Below are 19,562 nucleotides of genomic sequence, written 5' to 3' on the forward strand. Positions count from 1 at the left end.
GAATTGATGGCAGTGGTTGATTGGAGAATTAGACATAATTGGTACTCAAGCTCCATGTCCTTAGGGGTCACTCCCACATATTTGTTTTCTAAACAATGGATGTTACTGACTTGAATAACAAAAGGTTTATTCAAATGAAATGCCTTTGTGTACATATTGATCAGTTGTTGAGTGACTTCAGAAAAATTGTGCTATAAAGTGGGAAGAGAGTGGACCTCAGAAATACTGGTGAGTTTTAATGTATAAGTTCCAGTTATTGATAGAGTGTGAGTCTGAGCCAAATCAAGTTAAATTTGATTTGCGCTGTTACTGCAATTTGTATGCTGTAATATGTCTAAAAAAAGGGGGGGGGGGGGCTCTGGGAATGGTTGAGGGAAGTATGACAATGTTAATTTACGTTGGAGGTATTTTGTGCCTTGATTCAAAACATCTAGCAATAAATTTTCTTTTAAAACTCACATTTTACCAACATTCATAGTTTTCCTTAAAAGGTTGATATAGTAGAGTTAAGGGTTTTGAAAATCTGACCCATCATCTTAATGCATGTTTTTGAAAAAAAAAAAATAAACTAAAACTATTCTGATAGACTTATTTCTTGAAATAGTCTGCTGCACACCAAAGGTCACAATAACCATACAAAAGTCACAAATTATTGGATTCACTATAGGCCAAAATAATGACTAAATGTAGATTTTTTAAAGATCCAGGTTAGCTCCTAGCTGCTTTAAGTCATCTGAGGGTATATTTGCTACATTCTGAAATTCTGTTCTTCTAAATATGATTATAGCTTAGTGTTTTCTTGTAGCAAAGTGTGTTCCTTGTATATGCCATCTAGACTATAAGGTCAAGACAGATGCAAGGTTTACAAATGTAGCAATTGTAACACATTTCCATTTGTGCATGTATTTTTTTCAACAAACTACCAATAATTTATTTCCATCTGTATACCCATGACTCTATTTTGTGGGACAACATAATGAACAGTAATTATTATGTTCCATGGATCTAAAGCTATGATATGACTATTGAATAAAATCATTTTTGTAAGGCTAGATTCATGATTGGAGCAGCCAACTAAATTGGTCTTGGCCCATCCTTGCTATAAACTGTTATGGAGTTGGGAGAAGAAAATTTGTAACACACTTGAAATTTTCATTTTCTGTAAATTGCATGAGTTAATAATTGTTATGTCTATTTACAATACTGGTATGTTGTAAGGTCTGCAGTGATCCATGCAGTGCCATGACAGGAATGCATAAATGATCTAAAGATATTTTGTAAATATGGGTAGGTAGGATATGCTATTTATATATAATTGTTGCACTTTTCAGACTATGTTTTGAACTCTTTTATAGTGTTTGGGTTCACTGTGTTTCGACTTTGCCGTACTTCAATTATACTATCAGCATTTTTATGTTTTGAAAATCATTTGAGCTAAAGTTTCTGTTGTTATTCGCACATTCTTGAATCTTCAGATTTATTTGTTTCTCAGATATCACAATTGTTACGTTTGAATACGGTATATGGTTTATGAAGTACATTTAAAATGTATCTATTAAATCAATACATTATACAAAAAGTTATTAGATAAGAATTGAGTTGATCCCCTCACCTGCCAACTGAGGGCAAGAATGGACCTGGAAGCTGCCAGTTGACACACTAGCTCGGCTGGTTAGAGCACTCTGACTACAATTCAGGAGGCATGGGTTTGACTTCAGCATGTATCACTTTTCTTGATATAATTTCATTTCAATATATTATGTATATGTCTATTGCTGAAATGTCCATACACTTCAGAAACCTTACATTTAGAAACACATATAAATTATTCCTACAACTTAGAATTTACTTGGCATGCGTTCCTTTCAAAAATTGTCAGAAAATGAAATTGTGTTGAATTTGGGAGATTTCTCTATCTTTCAGTGATTTATAAGATTTGGCAGATTTCAGCTATATATTAATAATTTTGCAGTATGTTATTCAAATGTTAGTAAATGTTTTTAGTACAGCTTATCCTAGTCTAGAGGCTATCCATGGCTTTGAATCTCAAGATTAGCTGTGTGAGAAGAGATTCAAAACCACGGATAGCCTTTAGACTAAGCTACACTATACTAGCAATCGATGTGAACAATGTGAAATTGTGTTGGAAATGGAAGATTTTTTGATATTTAGATCAAAACCATAAATCTTTGAAGGGTCTATGGTCATTCCATACTTTTAAAACCTTGGGATATTATCAAATGTTTGAAAATTTGAAGATTTTCAGCTGCATCACAATCAAATGGTATACTTTTAATAACTTTTAATAACTGATAAAATTTGGCTCCAAGTTTATCGATAATTTTGTTGCCAAAATAAGTCAGCGTGAAAATTAAAATATTAAACTACAGGCAGATTTGTTTCATTACTGGTAGTTGTGATCCAAAAATATGTAAGGACATGTACACTGTCATGAACAAAATAAACAAAATAAAATGGTTCAGTGACAAGAATGTGAAAATATATCTTTCTGCTGCTCGAGTGGTGAGGTAAATGTTTACAGAAGTCAATCTAAAAGTTCTAGTTTATCAGCCAAAATAAAGCACTGCAAAACTTTTGATAAATTAATGCCTTTTGCTAATATTTAAATAAATTGACAATATTAAATCTTTCCATTCAACTTTAACTACATTTACAAGAATGATGATAATGCAAGTAGCAAGAGCAAAAATGTTAGAAACTGCCTCTCTGCTGTTATTTTTACATAGCATATAATGAATGTATTGGCTGTATTAAATCTTGTAGTCCAATATCTGCAGCATTATAACTGACAATAATGAAAGAGCAAAAGTAGGTCAGACGAGGCTATATAATAGTTCATTGTACCTGTGAACAGTTTGTTGAAAATGGACTAAGGTGTTCTACAGATCAGTTGACCTGTTTTAGATTCTTACATACATAGCATAGTTTGCTGGTATTTGATGGTGTGTGTATAAATGAAGCCTGGCATTACAGCTGGCAATCATTTAACAATACATGTATTGTATGTATGTACCAACCTGCAAGAAAAACAACATTATAAAAGCTTAATCTGTGCTCTAGGCTGCCTAAGGGTTCATCTAGATACTTAACAGCTTTTTATGTATTATGGAGAGTACTGTGAACTATGAGTATTACACAAATAAAGAGTTTATTTGTGCATGCATGGTTCTTTAGATCAAATTATTCAACTAATATTTTGGCAGAATTTACAGTTCAGAGTCATGCTGGTTACCTATCTTGTTGAATGTATTAGTTAGTTGGCTTGATAATCTGTATGTTGTCGGTTTGAATTCTTGTAGTTGGTTTGCAGATAATCTGTCTGTTGTTGGTTTGAATTCTTGTAGCTGCCATTTATTTCTGATAGGGTAATAGTCCTTGGGCAAGATTTGAACCATCTTTATGTATCAGTTAATCCATAGACAATAGCTTCTCTATTGGCTATGGACAATCCAGCTGTAAAAATGGATACCTTATAGGATAGAGAATGTTTTTGTAGGAAGGATTCAATCTTACATGGATATCCAAGTGTTAGCAAAGATTGTATGCTCCAAGGGAGTTGACGAAGTATAAAATGCTGCCATATTACAAGTGTGTTCCAGGAGTAATACCTGTAGAACAGTTTGACCACTTTCAGTTATCGGACATTTTATGTGTTGCATAATACAATAGCATCTTCACATACAATGACAATGAACTTTAGAATAGTGAGATTACCACATAATGACTCAGCTAGCATTTGCTGTAAATTCACAAACATTCATTGTACATTGTATATACTCTTACCTCTAACAGATATTACCTCTGGTGTTGCCATGACAACGACTTTACAACAGTGTTACTCTACATGTCAATTACTCTTGATATTTTACAATGCAATCATGCATGGCTTTTAATAATCAAGTGACTGTAATATCTTTAAGCTGTTGTATACCAGTGACCCATTTGTACAACTATGGTCATGCCAAAGAAATTGTAGCTCTTCCCTCCAACAAGTGGATCAGACAATCCATCTAGAGACAAACAATTCCAACTGCACATGTTTAAAAAGTTTGTTATTGGTGAGTGCGTTCAGAAATTATAAAAGGGCTCCACATACTTTGTTATCTTGTTCTGAGCCAGACAATTGTAGGAATATGATGCTAATTTGAATGACTTATATTATAATGCAAGTATCTAAAATATGTCTAGCACCTCGGGAAATTAAAACATGAGTTTGATGAAACAGTGCAAGAAGCTTTGGGAGTGATTGACTTTAGATACACAACACAACACAACACAACACAACACAACAACATAATTAATTATGCAATTTACTACGTAAAACTAAAAGCTATGCCAAAAGGCTGTATAGGACATTTTGTGCTTTGTTATGGTTGATGTGTGTACCAAATGTTGTGGAATTTGAAGCTTGCACATTCTTAAGATATGTCTTAATTACTACAAATAATTAATTATGCAAATTATTCATTAAAACTGTAAGCGACTTCAACAAACTTTATTTATCGTATGCACTTTGTTACGGTTAAAGCATGTACCAAATTATATACCATATACCAAGAAAGACTATGCCAAATTTGATGAAACTTGCCACAGAGATATGATAGTTCTTAATGAAATTTAGTGGTGTCAATTAATTGCTCATTTGCATAATTAACGAACTTTGGCAATTAGGGCCTATTCCAAGAAAAACCACCAAATTTGATGAAACTTGCTAACGATATTGATTGAGCAAAGATATGATGGTATCGATTCAATTGCTAATTTGCATATATGATGAACATTTGCAATAAGAGATATATAGCCAGGACTGTATGGAATTCAAGTAAACTTACTACAGATATTGATTACACAAAGGTACAACAGTACAGAAAGACATTTCAAAGTCTCAGCAAGCACATTAACAACATTTCCCCTCACATGGGAGCATTTTCAGTTCATCTCTAGTTGAGATATTGTGGCCACAGACTGACAGACAGACACACATACATACACACACATACACAAAAGCATAACATAGCACTACCTTATGGGAAGTAAAAATGTTAATACATAGAGACAACAGTCAAGTGTTTACCCCCATATTGTCAGGTTTAAAGGTTTTTTGAGACATTGGCCTTTGGCCTTGACTCTGATCTTCTGGTTCAATTATTGCAATTCAGCAATTTCCTGCATTATCAGACACTTTGTAGTATTTATTTGCTGCCACCAATTTCTTTAAACTCATGTTTCCATTCAGTCCCATAGAAGTAAAGTATTTGAGGGAATGTATTTTCTTTGAGGACTTGTTTCCACACTATGATTGGCAGGCATGACATGTACAGACAGTCATGGCAAGAATTCTGGGTTGAGCTTGATGCTGACTGTCCAGAAACTACCATTGACTGTTACTTGAGGAGAGTTATACAGCCACTAAACTAACATTGTAAAGTAGAGTGCTGTCATTTTGTGAAGTCTCTGAATAAACGAGGTGAAATTTGAGAGTCTACTTCATTGCTGTCAAAGTACAAACAAGTGGTCCCACTTGATATGTATTCAAAGAATAGCAGTGTACATGGCAGTCACCATTTATATTCACAACCTGTCTAGTCTTTTGATAGTATCTGTTGTGGTACTTGGTTGCCACAGTAACAAAGTTACTGCTATCAATGACCCAAGGAGCAGAGCTCACAGAAATTTTTTTTCCAAATGTTATGAAAATTTCAACTCACAAAGTCAAAACTTTTTTGGAAGCAAAGCCCAAATTCTTGCTCACGTCTCATCACCATTGTAAGGGGTGTGCTAGTGTGGGCTTTCAAAACATTTTGATGCTGTGAGTAGAAATTTTCATTTGTGACTACAATGAACGCGGAGTCAATGAACATTGTTGCATGTGTGCCATTTTGTAATTTATTCTACATATGATACTATAGTCTATAGTCACAATAAACAAGTGCATGTATTTATGAGTGTTTATTGTGTGTTAGAAATTATCCAGGGCAAAACATGATCAGTGTCTAAGTATAAAATAGAAATCAAAATGCCATTATGTGAACAAGCAACAAAGACTGCAGTAGGCTGTTGTACATACATTTTATCATCTCCTATGCTTTCCTTACCATTTATATTTGTATTCATTTTTTGAAGCAAATGTATAATTTTTATGTGAAGTGTACTATTAATACATGTATATAATAATAGCAGAAATCAATATGTACATGATTTCATAATTTGTAAATTTATACAAAAATGAAGAAGAAAAAATTAATATATAGTACAGTGGTGACTTACAAGCCGTGGGATCAGATTGGGATTCAAATTTAGAAGTGAAAACAGTGGTGAATTACAGGCCATGGGATCAGATTGGGATTCAAATTTAGGAATGAAAACAGTGGTGACTTACAGGCCATGGGATCAGATTGGGATTCAAATTTAGGAGTGAAAGCAGTGGTGAATTACAGGCATGGGATCAGATTGGCATTCAAATTTAGGAATGAAAACAGTGGTGAATTACAGGCCGTGGGATCAGATTGGGATTCAAATTTAGGAATGAAAACAGTGGTGACTTACAAGCCGTGGGAATTACAGGCCGTGGGATCAGATTGGGATTCAAATTTAGGAATGAAAACAGTGGTGACTTACAAGCCGTGGGATCAGATTGGGATTCAAATTTAGAAGTGAAAACAGTGGTGACTTACAGGCCATGGGATCAGATTGGGATTCAAATTTAGAAGTGAAAACAGTGGTGACTTACAGGCCGTGGGATCAGATTGGGATTCAAATTTAGGAATGAAAACAGTGGTGACTTACAGGCCGTGGGATCAGATTGGGATTCAAATTTAGGAATGAAAACAGTGTTGTCTTACAGGCCGTGGGATCAGATTGGGATTCAAATTTAGAAGTGAAAACAGTGGTGAATTACAGGCCATGGGATCAGATTGGGATTCAAATTTAGGAATGAAAACAGTGGTGACTTACAGGCCATGGGATCAGATTGGGATTCAAATTTAGGAATGAAAACAGTGGTGACTTACAGGCCCTGGGATCAGATTGGGATTCAAATTTTGGAATGAAAACAGTGGTGACTTACAGGCCCTGGGATCAGATTGGGATTCAAATTTAGGAATGAAAACAGTGGTGACTTACAGGTCCTGGGATCAGATTGGGATTCAAATTTAGGAATGAAAACAGTGGTGAATTACAGGCATGGGATCAGATTGGGATTCAAATTTAGGAGTGAAAACAGTGGTGAATTACAGGCCCTGGGATCAGATTGGGATTCAAATTTAGGAATGAAAACAGTGGTGACTTACAGGCCATGGGATCAGATTGGGATTCAAATTTAGAAGTGAAAACAGTGGTGAATTACAGGCATGGGATCAGATTGGGATTCAAATTTAGGAGTGAAAACAGTGGTGACTTACAGGCCATGGGATCAGATTGGGATTCAAATTTAGGAATGAAAACAGTGACGAATTACAGGCCCTGGGATCAGATTGGGATTCAAATTTAGGAATGAAAACAGTGGTGACTTACAGGCCCTGGGATCAGATTGGGATTCAAATTTAGGAATGAAAACAGTGGTGACTTACAGGTCCTGGGATCAGATTGGGATTCAAATTTAGAAGTGAAAACAGTGGTGAATTACAGCATGGGATCAGATTGGGATTCAAATTTAGGAGTGAAAACAGTGGTGAATTACAGGCATGGGATCAGATTGGGATTCAAATTTAGGAATGAAAACAGTGGTGAATTACAGGCATGGGATCAGATTGGGATTCAAATTTAGAAGTGAAAACAGTGGTAAATTACAGGCCCTGGGATCAGATTGGGATTCAAATTTAGGAATGAAAACAGTGGTGACTTACAGGCCATGGGATCAGATTGGGATTCAAATTTAGAAGTGAAAACAGTGGTAAATTACAGGCCATGGGATCAGATTGGGATTCAAATTTAGGAATGAAAACAGTGGTGACTTACAGGCCCTGGGATCAGATTGGGATTCAAATTTAGAAGTGAAAACAGTGGTGAATTACAGGCATGGGATCAGATTGGGATTCAAATTTAGGAGTGAAAACAGTGGTGAATTACAGGCCGTGGGATCAGATTGGGATTCAAATTTAGAAGTGAAAACAGTGGTGAATTACAGGCCGTGGGATCAGATTGGCATTCAAATTTAGGAATGAAAACAGTGGTGAATTACAGGCCCTGGAATCAGATTGGGATTCAAATTTAGGAGTGAAAACAGTGGTGACTTACAGGCATGGGATCAGATTGGGATTCAAATTTAGGAATGAAAACAGTGGTGAATTACAGGCCGTGGGATCAGATTGGGATTCAAATTTAGAAGTGAAAACAGTGGTGAATTACAGGCCATGGGATCAGATTGGGATTCAAATTTAGGAATGAAAACAGTGGTGAATTACAGGCCATGGGATCAGATTGGGATTCAAATTTAGGAATGAAAACAGTGGTGAATTACAGGCCATGGGATCAGATTGGGATTCAAATTTAGGAGTGAAAGCAATTGTCTGGCAGACCTATAAAACAAATTATCCCAGTACAAAAGAATAATCTGATGTAATCCTTACGACTCCACCTATAAGACAAAATTAATGTGAGTACCTGGGATTGACTCCATAGTCTTTTATTGAATCATTTCTGTATATTCTAATAATTTCAATCAACTTTGACCCCTGATAGCCTCAAGTCAAAGTAATTGATATTCATGGAATTTAATTTCCACTATACTTATAAAAAGACTGCAGTTGTTGTTTTGTTTATAAATGTTTTTAAGTAGTAGAACAGTCAAAATACAGTGTTAAATACATATGTACAATATAAATATGTTACAAGTCACAGGTAACTAACTAAGTCTTTATAGTCTGTCTTTACTCCTGAGAAGACCTTTTTCTATAAATTGCAGTGTTTTTCACAAAACTATCTTTAAAAAGAAAATTCAACTTATCATGGTTTATAACCAGTACATAGTAAAAATGACAAAGTACAGTTGGCAAGCTATGTACCAAAACAATTATGTCTACTAAAACGCTACCAAGTTAAAACATGCAGTTACACTTTGACATGTAAGCCTTGCTCATCATAAAATTCACATGTTGCCAAATGTTTATCAGGGTTGAATCTTATGTCAGACTCCTAAAGTGCACATAATTAAAACCAGCCATGAAATATATTCATTGCAAGCAATGTCTAATTGTAATGTTCTTTGTATTTCATCCAGAAACTCTACTGCAGTCCATTTCATATCTTGACAACTGTATAAGGTTGGTGTTGGAATGTATCACCTCAGTAGCAGTGAATATTTTGGAATATCACTACACTGCATATGTTGAATGGTTCCAGCCACATTTTACGCATATCTGTAAATATACTGTATCCTGTTACTGCCCAGAAGGCAAAAAACCCACCCCGTGTGGTATGTACTGGTGGTAGATGTTTACAGAACAATACATTCCATGGCAAGCTAAGGTCAGACTGGGCTCATACAGGTGGTGACATTTCATTTTATAAGTTCGAGAAAAAACATTCAAATTATAAAGAATTCATTGGATTTGATGAAAGCTGGGAAACATTGAAGAGTTCTGCAACTGGATTTTATGTGTGGAGATATCCTGGTTCAAGTATTTGTGTTGGTGAAAGCACTTGGAACTCCATGCTAGAAACATTACCCTATGTACAGATCACATTGTGCTTATCAGGATAAATTTCATTACACTTGACAACACAGGTATGACATTATAATTACATTGTGTTGATTGTAATTAAGTACTACCAGTACACAATCTCATGGACATACTGCTCAGTGTTGAAAGACCTATGTTTGGATTAATGCCTCACTGTTGACATATTTTGGGTTCAATTTCTCTCATTTAACAGTAGGAACCAGAAAGGGAGGAATTCTGGAGTTTGTGAAAGAACCAGAAGACTCAGTGGATAGCTCTGTTTTTCAAAGCTATCCAAGTACTGAATCTATGCCATCAACAAAAAAAATGTTTGACCTAAGTGGGGGTGCAAGCAGGACTTCTAAGAGCAACATCCAGAAGTTAAGTGGCCTTAGTGTGTCCAGGTTGACTTTGCTTGGGAAAGACTTTGGTATTGAGAAGAGTCTTGCAGCATTAGGCATCCTAAGCTTACTGGCTATGATCATTGCTGTGCTGGCAGTTCTACTCATATTCCAGTTACAAGGACAGGAACAAAACGTTGTACTCCAACCAGGCTCAACTCCTACATACTACAATGCTGTTATTACGGAACAAGTGTATAACAATATGCTGGATTCTGGAATTGTACTCGCTACATTCTGTGCTACTTTGAACTTTTGTTGTGTTGTGGTGTGCTCAATACAGAGTTATTTTGCTGCTAAAATGTTAAAACTACCCCAAGGTGAAGAAAGGTAAGATTTCAAGAAAAATTATTCATTTTGATAATAACTGAACTTGATCAGTGACAATTAAAAACTTGCAAGGAAAACAATCGTTGAATTGGTTGTTTTATACAAAATTTACTTTTATTTCTTGATTTGACAAGAATGCAGAATAATAAGGTTAGGGGTAAAGAAAGAGACTCCCTAGCCTCTTTAACCTGATTATGATAATCTGCAATGAATGGATGGTGTTGTGCTGTCTAATGAAAGAAAAAATATTTTGTTTTTGGTCAAACTGATAACAAATGTGGGTTCCTTTTGAGTCACCACATAGTAAGAAATAGAGAAGATCATATTCTGGTGCATCAGTGGTGCATTAAATTTGATTAGAAGGTACACTGGAGGGCATTGTTATTCTGCTGTGCGTGAAATCACTCAACTGTTTTGTTGGGTAGTAGGTATGCATCTCTCATGTATATTGTATATTTGTTCTTCTGTAGGGCTTACAAATTTTTAAAGAAATCAGCAAGTACAAGGTTCCTAGCCATCGGGTCGTTCTTTGCTGGCATTCCTGTATTTCTCATAGGTAAGGGGATGGTATCTATTTATGTAGTTGGAACAATAGTCAATATGAATTCTCATAGTTGAAATGGTCAGTTTTATTCACCACAAAATGAAAGTCAGGCCAAATAAAGTACAAAATTTTAATGTATTCACATATAAAACAAGCTGGCAGATCCCAACCAATTTGTATCTGAAGCAAGCCTCAAAATTTATTTTTTTATGTTCAAACATTGCAACATTGGAACTATTTCAATGATCAGCTATCACTTTTCCTTTGAAGTCATTTTGTATAATTTTTGTAACATCCATGTCTGAAATCTGCATGACACTACTAAAGCTTGTAACAAAGATTGTACCACATTAGACTTATGCTACTTAAAGCTGTGATGATTACATTCATTGCACATGTGTAGTGAACAGAGAAAGTCCAAGGTCATGGGACATGAATTACTGGTATGAAAGACACATCATGGATTCACTGAGTCAATCATTTCCCCAGTGATGCATACATACATACATACATACATACATACATACATACATACATATATACATACATACATACATACATACATGCATACATACATACATACATACACACATATATACATACATACATACATACATACATGCATACTGCTATAGTGACATTGATATGTTCACTATTATAATTATGTTAACTTTATAATCATAACTTCAAGTTGTTAATGGTAATACAGTGATACCTAAATGAATGGTAACTGTTCACTTGTATCACTTAAACACCATATACAGCTACTTACTATGATACATGTACTTACCTTTCATTTTATTCTTTATTCCAGCACTTGGAATATATCTATTCCTTGAATTCCGAGTTGTCCCTGCAGCCATTTCCACAGCGTTCATGGGTCTGGGGCTCATTTTTATCCTGTATAGTTTTTCGTGGAGTTGTTATGTGTGGAAAGTTGAACAGTCATTAATAGCAAGGGGACTTGGTCCATATGAAAGACAATCAGATCAGAGTGTTCAAAGCATAGACCTCAAGGCACCCTATCTTCATATTAATCATGTTGATCATGCACCACCTTCAAGTCCCAGTAATTTATCAACATTAGTATGACAGGAAATAATATGAACTTTTTCAAGTGGTCATATGGATGAGATTTGGGTATTTATTGTGGAGTTGCAATTGACAAAACAATTCTGTTTTTCTACTTGAAAAGAAAATGTCAAACAACATATACCATGTCTGTGTTTGTAATGTAATGAATTTTGGCACAAAAATACTGCCAATGGCAATGTGCACACCTGAAATCCAATGTCTGACTTGCACATGCAGCGAGGGAAACACTTCAAACATGAAACCATCCTTACAGGATAATGGAACATCCCATGGACTTTAGCCAAGTGATTATGTAACATTATGAATTTATGAAAATCACTCTTTTTTGGACGTAACTTGAAAACCACTGATCAAATCACTCATTTGTACAAATTTTCATCTAGGCACCGAAAGTAATGTCTCCACCAAATATCATGGCACTTAGTCAGGCAGTTTTTTATTTCAAGTTGTTCACACACACACACACACACACACACACACACACAATATGTTAATAACAATAATAAACTTTTTACACACCTTTTACCCTTTTTGCAATTTACTGAATTACAAACAAGGACTTGGTCAAGCTGTTTCATATTGATTTTTCAAGTAGGAAAACATGATAAAGTTGGTTTAAAAATGAAAAATCCAAAATAAATACCAATTTGTCATCCATGTGGCCCAATTTTTTTTATAAAAAATAAAATTTTACTATTACTATTTTTAAATTGGAGAAAATGTATGTTTAGTAATGCTATATATATTTATCTATATGACTAGCTGCTTTTTATCGGTGTCTTTAAAGTTAAATTCTTTGCCATCACTTTCACATCTATTGTAATTTTATTTATGCAAAGTATATCTTAGAAGTCTTTAGAATGATGTAAAAATTTGTTGGAAGTATTGCATGTAACACAATCAAGACGTTCAATCCTATTGTACAGTAGTCATGGTCACGTGATCAGTAAGTGTAGAGAAACAAGCTCCATCCTGATTGGGTAATAGTTTGATCACATGATTAAATAAGGCAAGGATATTACATGTCTGCACTAAGCTAAGTGTTTCTTCATGTCATACTGTGTATCATTTCTTGCACACACTATAGACTATTGTACATTCAATGTAAAATCAGTATTTTATGCAACTAGATCAAATTAAACCTTTGAGAAGCCAGAATTTTTTGTTTTTTCCTGCCAACCTTCCAGATTCATCATTTGTTTAAAGAGCTAAACTATCTACAAATGGAATTCCAAAAACATAACTTATGAATTACACTAATGAATTCCTTTGTGATGAAATTTTACTTCTTATGAAAACATCAGTATAGCACATGACATTCCAAGTATAGTCACTCATGTAAGATTAATGTGATGTCATCAACTCCTACAATGTAATGAATTATTTGGTGTTGCTAATAATTAAGTGGTTGTTATGCTGAGCCTACTCAACATAGCTATGTATACTCTGTAGTTTTACAGCACAGTCAGTAGCAATAGAGGCTAGGTTCTGCATGGTCAACTTCACAGCAAATGACAATCATTAATACAGTATAAATCATTCAACAATCCTGTAAAATAATTAGATAAGTAGAGTATGAAAGATTTGGCAATGAAGAACCAATCCTTTATCAATGAACTGGAAATCATGATATGCTTAAAATGTATTCAAAAAACGAAAGCCTTTACTATTGTAGAAACTAACATAGAGGGCGCCATTCATATCACCACCGACATCAATGACTTGAACTTATATTAGTGTTTTCACCAAATCAGGTAGATCATTTCTGTATGGAGGTATTAAAAGTTATCAAAAACAGGGAATCTTATATGAGAATCAATTTTTCAAAAACATATATTGTATAATTACTTGGGTGTGTAGAATTCTGGATTCATTAGGTTATGTATAAAAGCAAGTTGATGATTGGTTAATAAGCAGCTGTATTTGAACTATCTAAATTTAGTTGGTGATCAAAAAATATAATTTTAATTTTAAATCAATGTCCATATTTTATAGTTCAGTCCAACAAATGTGAGAGACAGTTTACATCAAAACATTTTTTCATTGCAGAATTTTACAATAAATCCATTGAATATTGTAACAAACAATTTCAGGAAGTCATAACAGCATTTTATGTCCATTAGTGAACTGGGAAGGTGTTTATACTGCGAAAATACAAACTTAAAAAAAAATGATATACAATATTTAACCATTACATTTAGTATTAAATATTTTTATTCAAATAAAATACATTTTTGTTGTCAACTGAAGTAATTGTCTGATTGTCAATGTTATACATACATGTTCACAAGCATGAAATGAAGAAGTGAATATGCAAACTATTAACTATACATTGTCAATGTTATACATACATGTTCACAAGCATGAAATGAAGAAGTGAATATGCAAACTATTAACTATACATTCAGTCATTGTCAATGTTATACATACATGTTCACATGCATGAAATGAAAAAGTGAATATGCAAACTATTAACTATACATTGTCTATGTTATACATACATGTTCACATGCATGAAATGAAGAAGTGAATATGCAAACTATTAATTAAATTTATACATTGTCATATTGTAGTTACCGGTATTGGAAAGATTACACATTGTATAAGTTGGTCACTGGGGGGCACTGTTCCACAGTTGACATTGATCTGAAGGGTGGGCCAGAATCATGTAGTGCTGTGGTACCGGTATACTTCGAAACTTGTCCTTTCCCGTCATTTCATGGTAAACATCAATAACATTTTGGTTAGTTCAAATAGTTCTGTTTCTATGTTCAATTATTTAAGTTTTGGGAACTCACAGGTTTTCGTTTATGTCTGTTTTCTTGACAACTTCTTGATTTGCCATGAGTTCAGCATATATGATGAAAAGATTATTTTACCTCATTTTACCTAATCTATGGCACTCTCACAGTACATCTGTTTCACTAAGGCCTAATAAAAAAATTGCGTGGTTCCGATTACACTCAATTTTAGAATAGGTGGGGTAGGTCGATTTTTTATTTTATTTTATTATATAATTTTTTTTCCATGTGTGAGTGTCAAGTTCAGGTTTTCCATTGTTTTCCAAGTGGTCTCAGTGTTATTTATTTCTTCCTATCAGATGTACAGCCACTACAGATTGGAAGAACAGTTTTCTTTTGTCTTTTTAAGTTGACGTTAGTTTCTGCATCCACTGTTTCTCTTGAGACTTCACAATTTTTGCGATTTTATTATTTTATTCACGAATAGGTAAAAATAGTTTAGGGTTGGCAATGACACACTGGGTGGGGTTGGGTATTTTAGGGTTGGCAATGAAACACTAGGTGGGGTTGGGTATTTTAGGGTTGGCAATGAAACACTAGGTGGGGTTGGGTATTACCGGAACCAAACAATTATTTTTTTTAGGCCTAATGGCTAAGAAATGGGTAGCCACGATATGGCATATTGTAGAATTTACTAACAAGCAAATGCAGGAATTCTTCTTTGTCATACATAGCAACAAGAGTCAATGCAAATAGTTCTTTGTTGATGTCATCACTTCTAGGGTTGATGTCACCAGTTCTAGTGCTGAGTTAATCTTAATCAGTTCTGGTGTTGGTGTCATCAGTTATGGTGATGGTGTCATCAGTTCTTGAGCTCAGATATTGACATTCCTCGTACAATTGCACAGAAATTGGTTAGGGTTAGGGTTACCAGAACAGTAAAGACCACTATACCACATGTAAATGCATCCAAAATTTTAACAAGCTGATACATTTCCAACATTGGTTTTGGGAATGTTGGCGTCTCCATTCCCATCGATATCTGATTCCTTTGCTGGCAGTATCATATATCTTGCCTTCAAAACCTGGTTCTTAGATTGGAGTTGCTGATTTGTCACCACTCTCACTCTCTCTATCTGACTTGGACTGCACTGTCGCTGCTGCCACTATTGCTGTATGTTCTGGAGTACCTTGAGTGCTAGATACCTGGTGAGCTGGTGAACTATTGGCAGAAGACAAGGGTTGGTGTGGAGTTGGAATTGAAGTGTTTGCTGACCTGCAGAACAATAGTTAAGATTTTAACCTCAATTATGGCTGTATACAGAGAAGAATCTAACTGATTTCAACCAAACATAGCACAAAGGTAACATGTTATGTGAAACATGATATGTATGTCACTTTTGTGACATGACTAAATGGCGACCATATTTGTTTAATGTGTTTTCACCTTCATATCACTGGCATATATGCTATATGAGACATAGCCACTTTGTTTTGTGACTGACTGAATGACAGCCTTATTTGTTGTTAAATTTCACAATGTGCATCATGACTTTGTAAGTATGACTCCATTCAAGTGCCTACACCCATTGTTACACCCATATTATCAAATTTATTTATTCAATTATTTAAACTTTATCTAAAGAGGGTGAAAAATCATAGATAACCTGGTTAGCTAAAAGCTAGTCTTCCCCAGGGCCCTCTAAAAGACAATAAAACATGATAAATAAAAAACACACACAAAAATACAAATAAAAGACAAATACAATATACAATATGTAGGATCAATAAAACTGTCAGAAACACTTATTTAAAATATGTTTCTATAAACTTTTTCGGTAAGCTTATTAAAAGTGATTGCACCAGCATGTCTTAATGCTCTGGACGTTGACATTAATTTGATTGTGGGGACATACAGGACATTGTTTTGGCTGCTGAGTCTGGTATTGCGGGATTATACATTATTTATCCTAGTAAACACATCTGAAATATATTGGGATGTCAAATGTTGAGTGCTTTGTAAACACGGCAACTGGTTCTGTACTTAACTCTTTCTTGTGCAATCATAATTCTGCATTCGTTAAAAAGTGGTGCAGATGGAGCAGTACTGGGGGCATCCATAATCAATCTGAGAGCCATTTTTCGCTTTACCATAACAAGTAACAATGTATTCTACGCAGTAGGGCAATACTTGTACTTATTTTTGTTGATACTTTGTTTATGTGGACTTTCCACATAAGATGCTGGTTAAAAGTAATGCCCAAAGTCTGTCAGATTTGATTGATTTAAGTGGGCTATTATTGTATCTCACATCAAGTGTATCTTTAGGAAGTGCTAGATACCTGGTGAGCTGGTGAACTATTGGCAGAAGACAAGGGTTGGTGTGGAGTTGGAATTGAAGTGTTTGCTGACCTGCAGAACAATAGTTAAGATTTTAACCTCAATTATGGCTGTATACAGAGAAGAATCTAACTAAATATATGTAGTATTAATTATTAGTGAAATACAATGGATTTCTTGTAGTCTCTTGTGTTAAACTTGTGGTAAAACATTGGCTTACTTTGTAGATTTGGTCTTGCTGAGTTCTTGTTTTAAATAAATAGCTTTCTTGATGTGTTCATCAATACTGCTGAAATATTGTCCACTGCCCTGCATACGTTTCACTGCACTGTGACAAAATGGAAAACAATTCTTGGGTTAGGAAAATTTTGGTGAATAAGTGATATGGCTGAGTTTCTGAGAAAAAAAGGATAAACACTGATAAAAAGTCTAATAATGAAAGTAGAATACACTCCAGGGACAATTTCCCTAAAAATTAAAATTATTCAAATCTCTCCAAACTTTGCCATATGACTGGTCCTTGCTGGTCCTTTTGAAATATTAATGGGGAATGCCATACCCATGAAATAAAGGCATTTTTGTAATCTTTGGGTTGTAGATAATCATGTTATGATCTTACATTACTTATATTATGCGCAATTGCCGAGAAATAAATATAACATAAATGGAATAAATAAAATGAAAATGGAACGGTTGAACACTGTATATTCATGAGTATGGAACAACTGAATCAAGTCATGTGTGGATATTCTGTAAATGTACTAGGCAACACAATGCAAGGCAAGTCATGAATATTCAATGTGCATGTATGTATATTTATGAGGCTAGCCCCATGAGACAATGGGCGACCACTAATAAGGGCTGCCACTAAACAATGGACGGCCAATAATTTTCACTTTGTATTTTTTAGCAATTGCATGTAATGTAAGTAATTCCATTTTGTGACCCAAACAAGAGGGACCCAATAAGGTTAGGGATCTTGGTGCCACATGTCTATGTAGTAGTAGCTGCAATAGTTCTAGAATATGCAATAATTATGTTTTGTTTTATTTCTATTATTGATGTTACAACCAAAAACGATGCTCAAATTTCTTAACTGTGTAACTTTCCAATCAGACGGCTGTCAACATACTAGCCATACTACTGCATTGTGCTCTAAATTGCTCTTTGCTGGAAAGGCTGCTAAATCATGCAAGCCCATTGGATCATGCATAATACTGGGTAATGCCTTTATAATATACAAATATGGCTGCCAACAGCTTACAAATCCACTTATACAAGTAATATGGACTGGAAAGTTATTTTAAATTGATGGTAATTGTACTAAAATTTGTACCTACTTGGACGCATACTCTGCATCGTAACACATTCCTTGAATCTCTTGCTGAAGACCTTTCATCTCATTCTGTTCTTGTTAATACAAATAAACACATTATCAGCAGGTAATGTTGGAACACATACTACAAATCCAGCAGGTAATGTTGGAGCACATACTACAAACCCAGCAGGTAATGTTGGAACACATACTACAAACCCAACAGGTAATGTTAGAACACATACTACAAACCCAACAGGTAATGTTGGAACACATACTACAAATCCAACAGGTAATGTTAGAACACATACTACAAACCCAGCAGGTAATGTTAGAACACATACTACAAACCCAGCAGGTAATGTTGGAACACATACTACAAACCCAACAGGTAATGTTAGAACACATACTACAAACCCAACAGGTAATGTTGGAACACATACTACAAATCCAACAGGTAATGTTAGAACACATACTACAAACCCAGCAGGTAATGTTGGACCACATACTACAAACCCAGCAGGTAATGTTGGAACACAATGAATACTAGTAGTCTCTTTTGGGTCTCCACAATTTGGGGAGAACAATGAGTGCACAACTACACAAAGCCAACATGCAAGCACAAAGGTCTTTAGAGCAGCTTACAATGACCAACACCTTAAAAATGTACATATATGCAAAGTTTCTTTCTACTTAAGGTAAACATTTGGACATTATTTTAACGTTAAAATGTTGAATATGTATTTGTAAATACTTAGTACCAACTACATGATGTATGCCAATTTAACGTTCCTTTTCCTTAGACATGTACATTGTACATGTATGCTTAGCAGATCATTTGACTGGGCACATATCCTGAGAATTTGTTAGATCTGATTCTGAATCTTATGCTGTTGTCATCTAATTATGGCTAGAATTGTGAATCTCACTCTTACTAGGAATCAGATGCTGACATAACGTGTCAATATATGACATGAATTAAGTTACTAAGTAAACCATTATTAGATAATGGAATAACCTAAGCTATCTCTTACCCTCTTGTCAGACAACACTGGGAGCGTTTTCCTCACATGTTCTTGGAGTCGGTATAAAGCTAAAGATGGCTCGTTTGCAACT

General features: G+C 34.7%; 2 protein-coding genes across 2 annotated transcripts in view; one reads left to right on the top strand and one right to left on the bottom strand.

The window, feature by feature from the left end:
• Positions 1 to 8,843: 8,843 nt before the first annotated feature.
• On the top strand, positions 8,844 to 12,047 carry LOC144443160 (uncharacterized). Its single transcript, XM_078132527.1, has 5 exons — positions 8,844 to 8,859; positions 9,239 to 9,433; positions 9,895 to 10,411; positions 10,882 to 10,967; positions 11,770 to 12,047. The coding sequence occupies exons 1-5, from the start codon at positions 8,844 to 8,846 to the stop codon at positions 12,045 to 12,047; spliced, it is 1,092 nt and encodes a 363-aa protein (XP_077988653.1).
• Positions 12,048 to 14,348: 2,301 nt separating this feature from the next.
• Positions 14,349 to 19,562, bottom strand: part of LOC144443560 (BLOC-1-related complex subunit 8-like) — a 6,419-nt gene continuing 1,205 nt past the window's right edge. Inside the window, exons 3-6 of the mRNA XM_078133091.1 lie at positions 19,481 to 19,562; positions 18,472 to 18,536; positions 17,352 to 17,459; positions 14,349 to 16,067 (exon numbers count right to left, since the gene is read on the bottom strand). The exon at positions 19,481 to 19,562 is cut by the window's right edge and continues 31 nt beyond it. Of these exons, the coding sequence (XP_077989217.1) occupies positions 15,884 to 16,067; positions 17,352 to 17,459; positions 18,472 to 18,536; positions 19,481 to 19,562 (439 nt within the window). The 3' untranslated portion in view covers positions 14,349 to 15,883. The remainder of the gene's footprint in view (positions 16,068 to 17,351; positions 17,460 to 18,471; positions 18,537 to 19,480) is intronic.

Source organism: Glandiceps talaboti, chromosome 12, assembly GCF_964340395.1.
Source record: "Glandiceps talaboti chromosome 12, keGlaTala1.1, whole genome shotgun sequence".
Classification (NCBI taxonomy): Eukaryota; Metazoa; Hemichordata; class Enteropneusta; family Spengelidae; genus Glandiceps; species Glandiceps talaboti.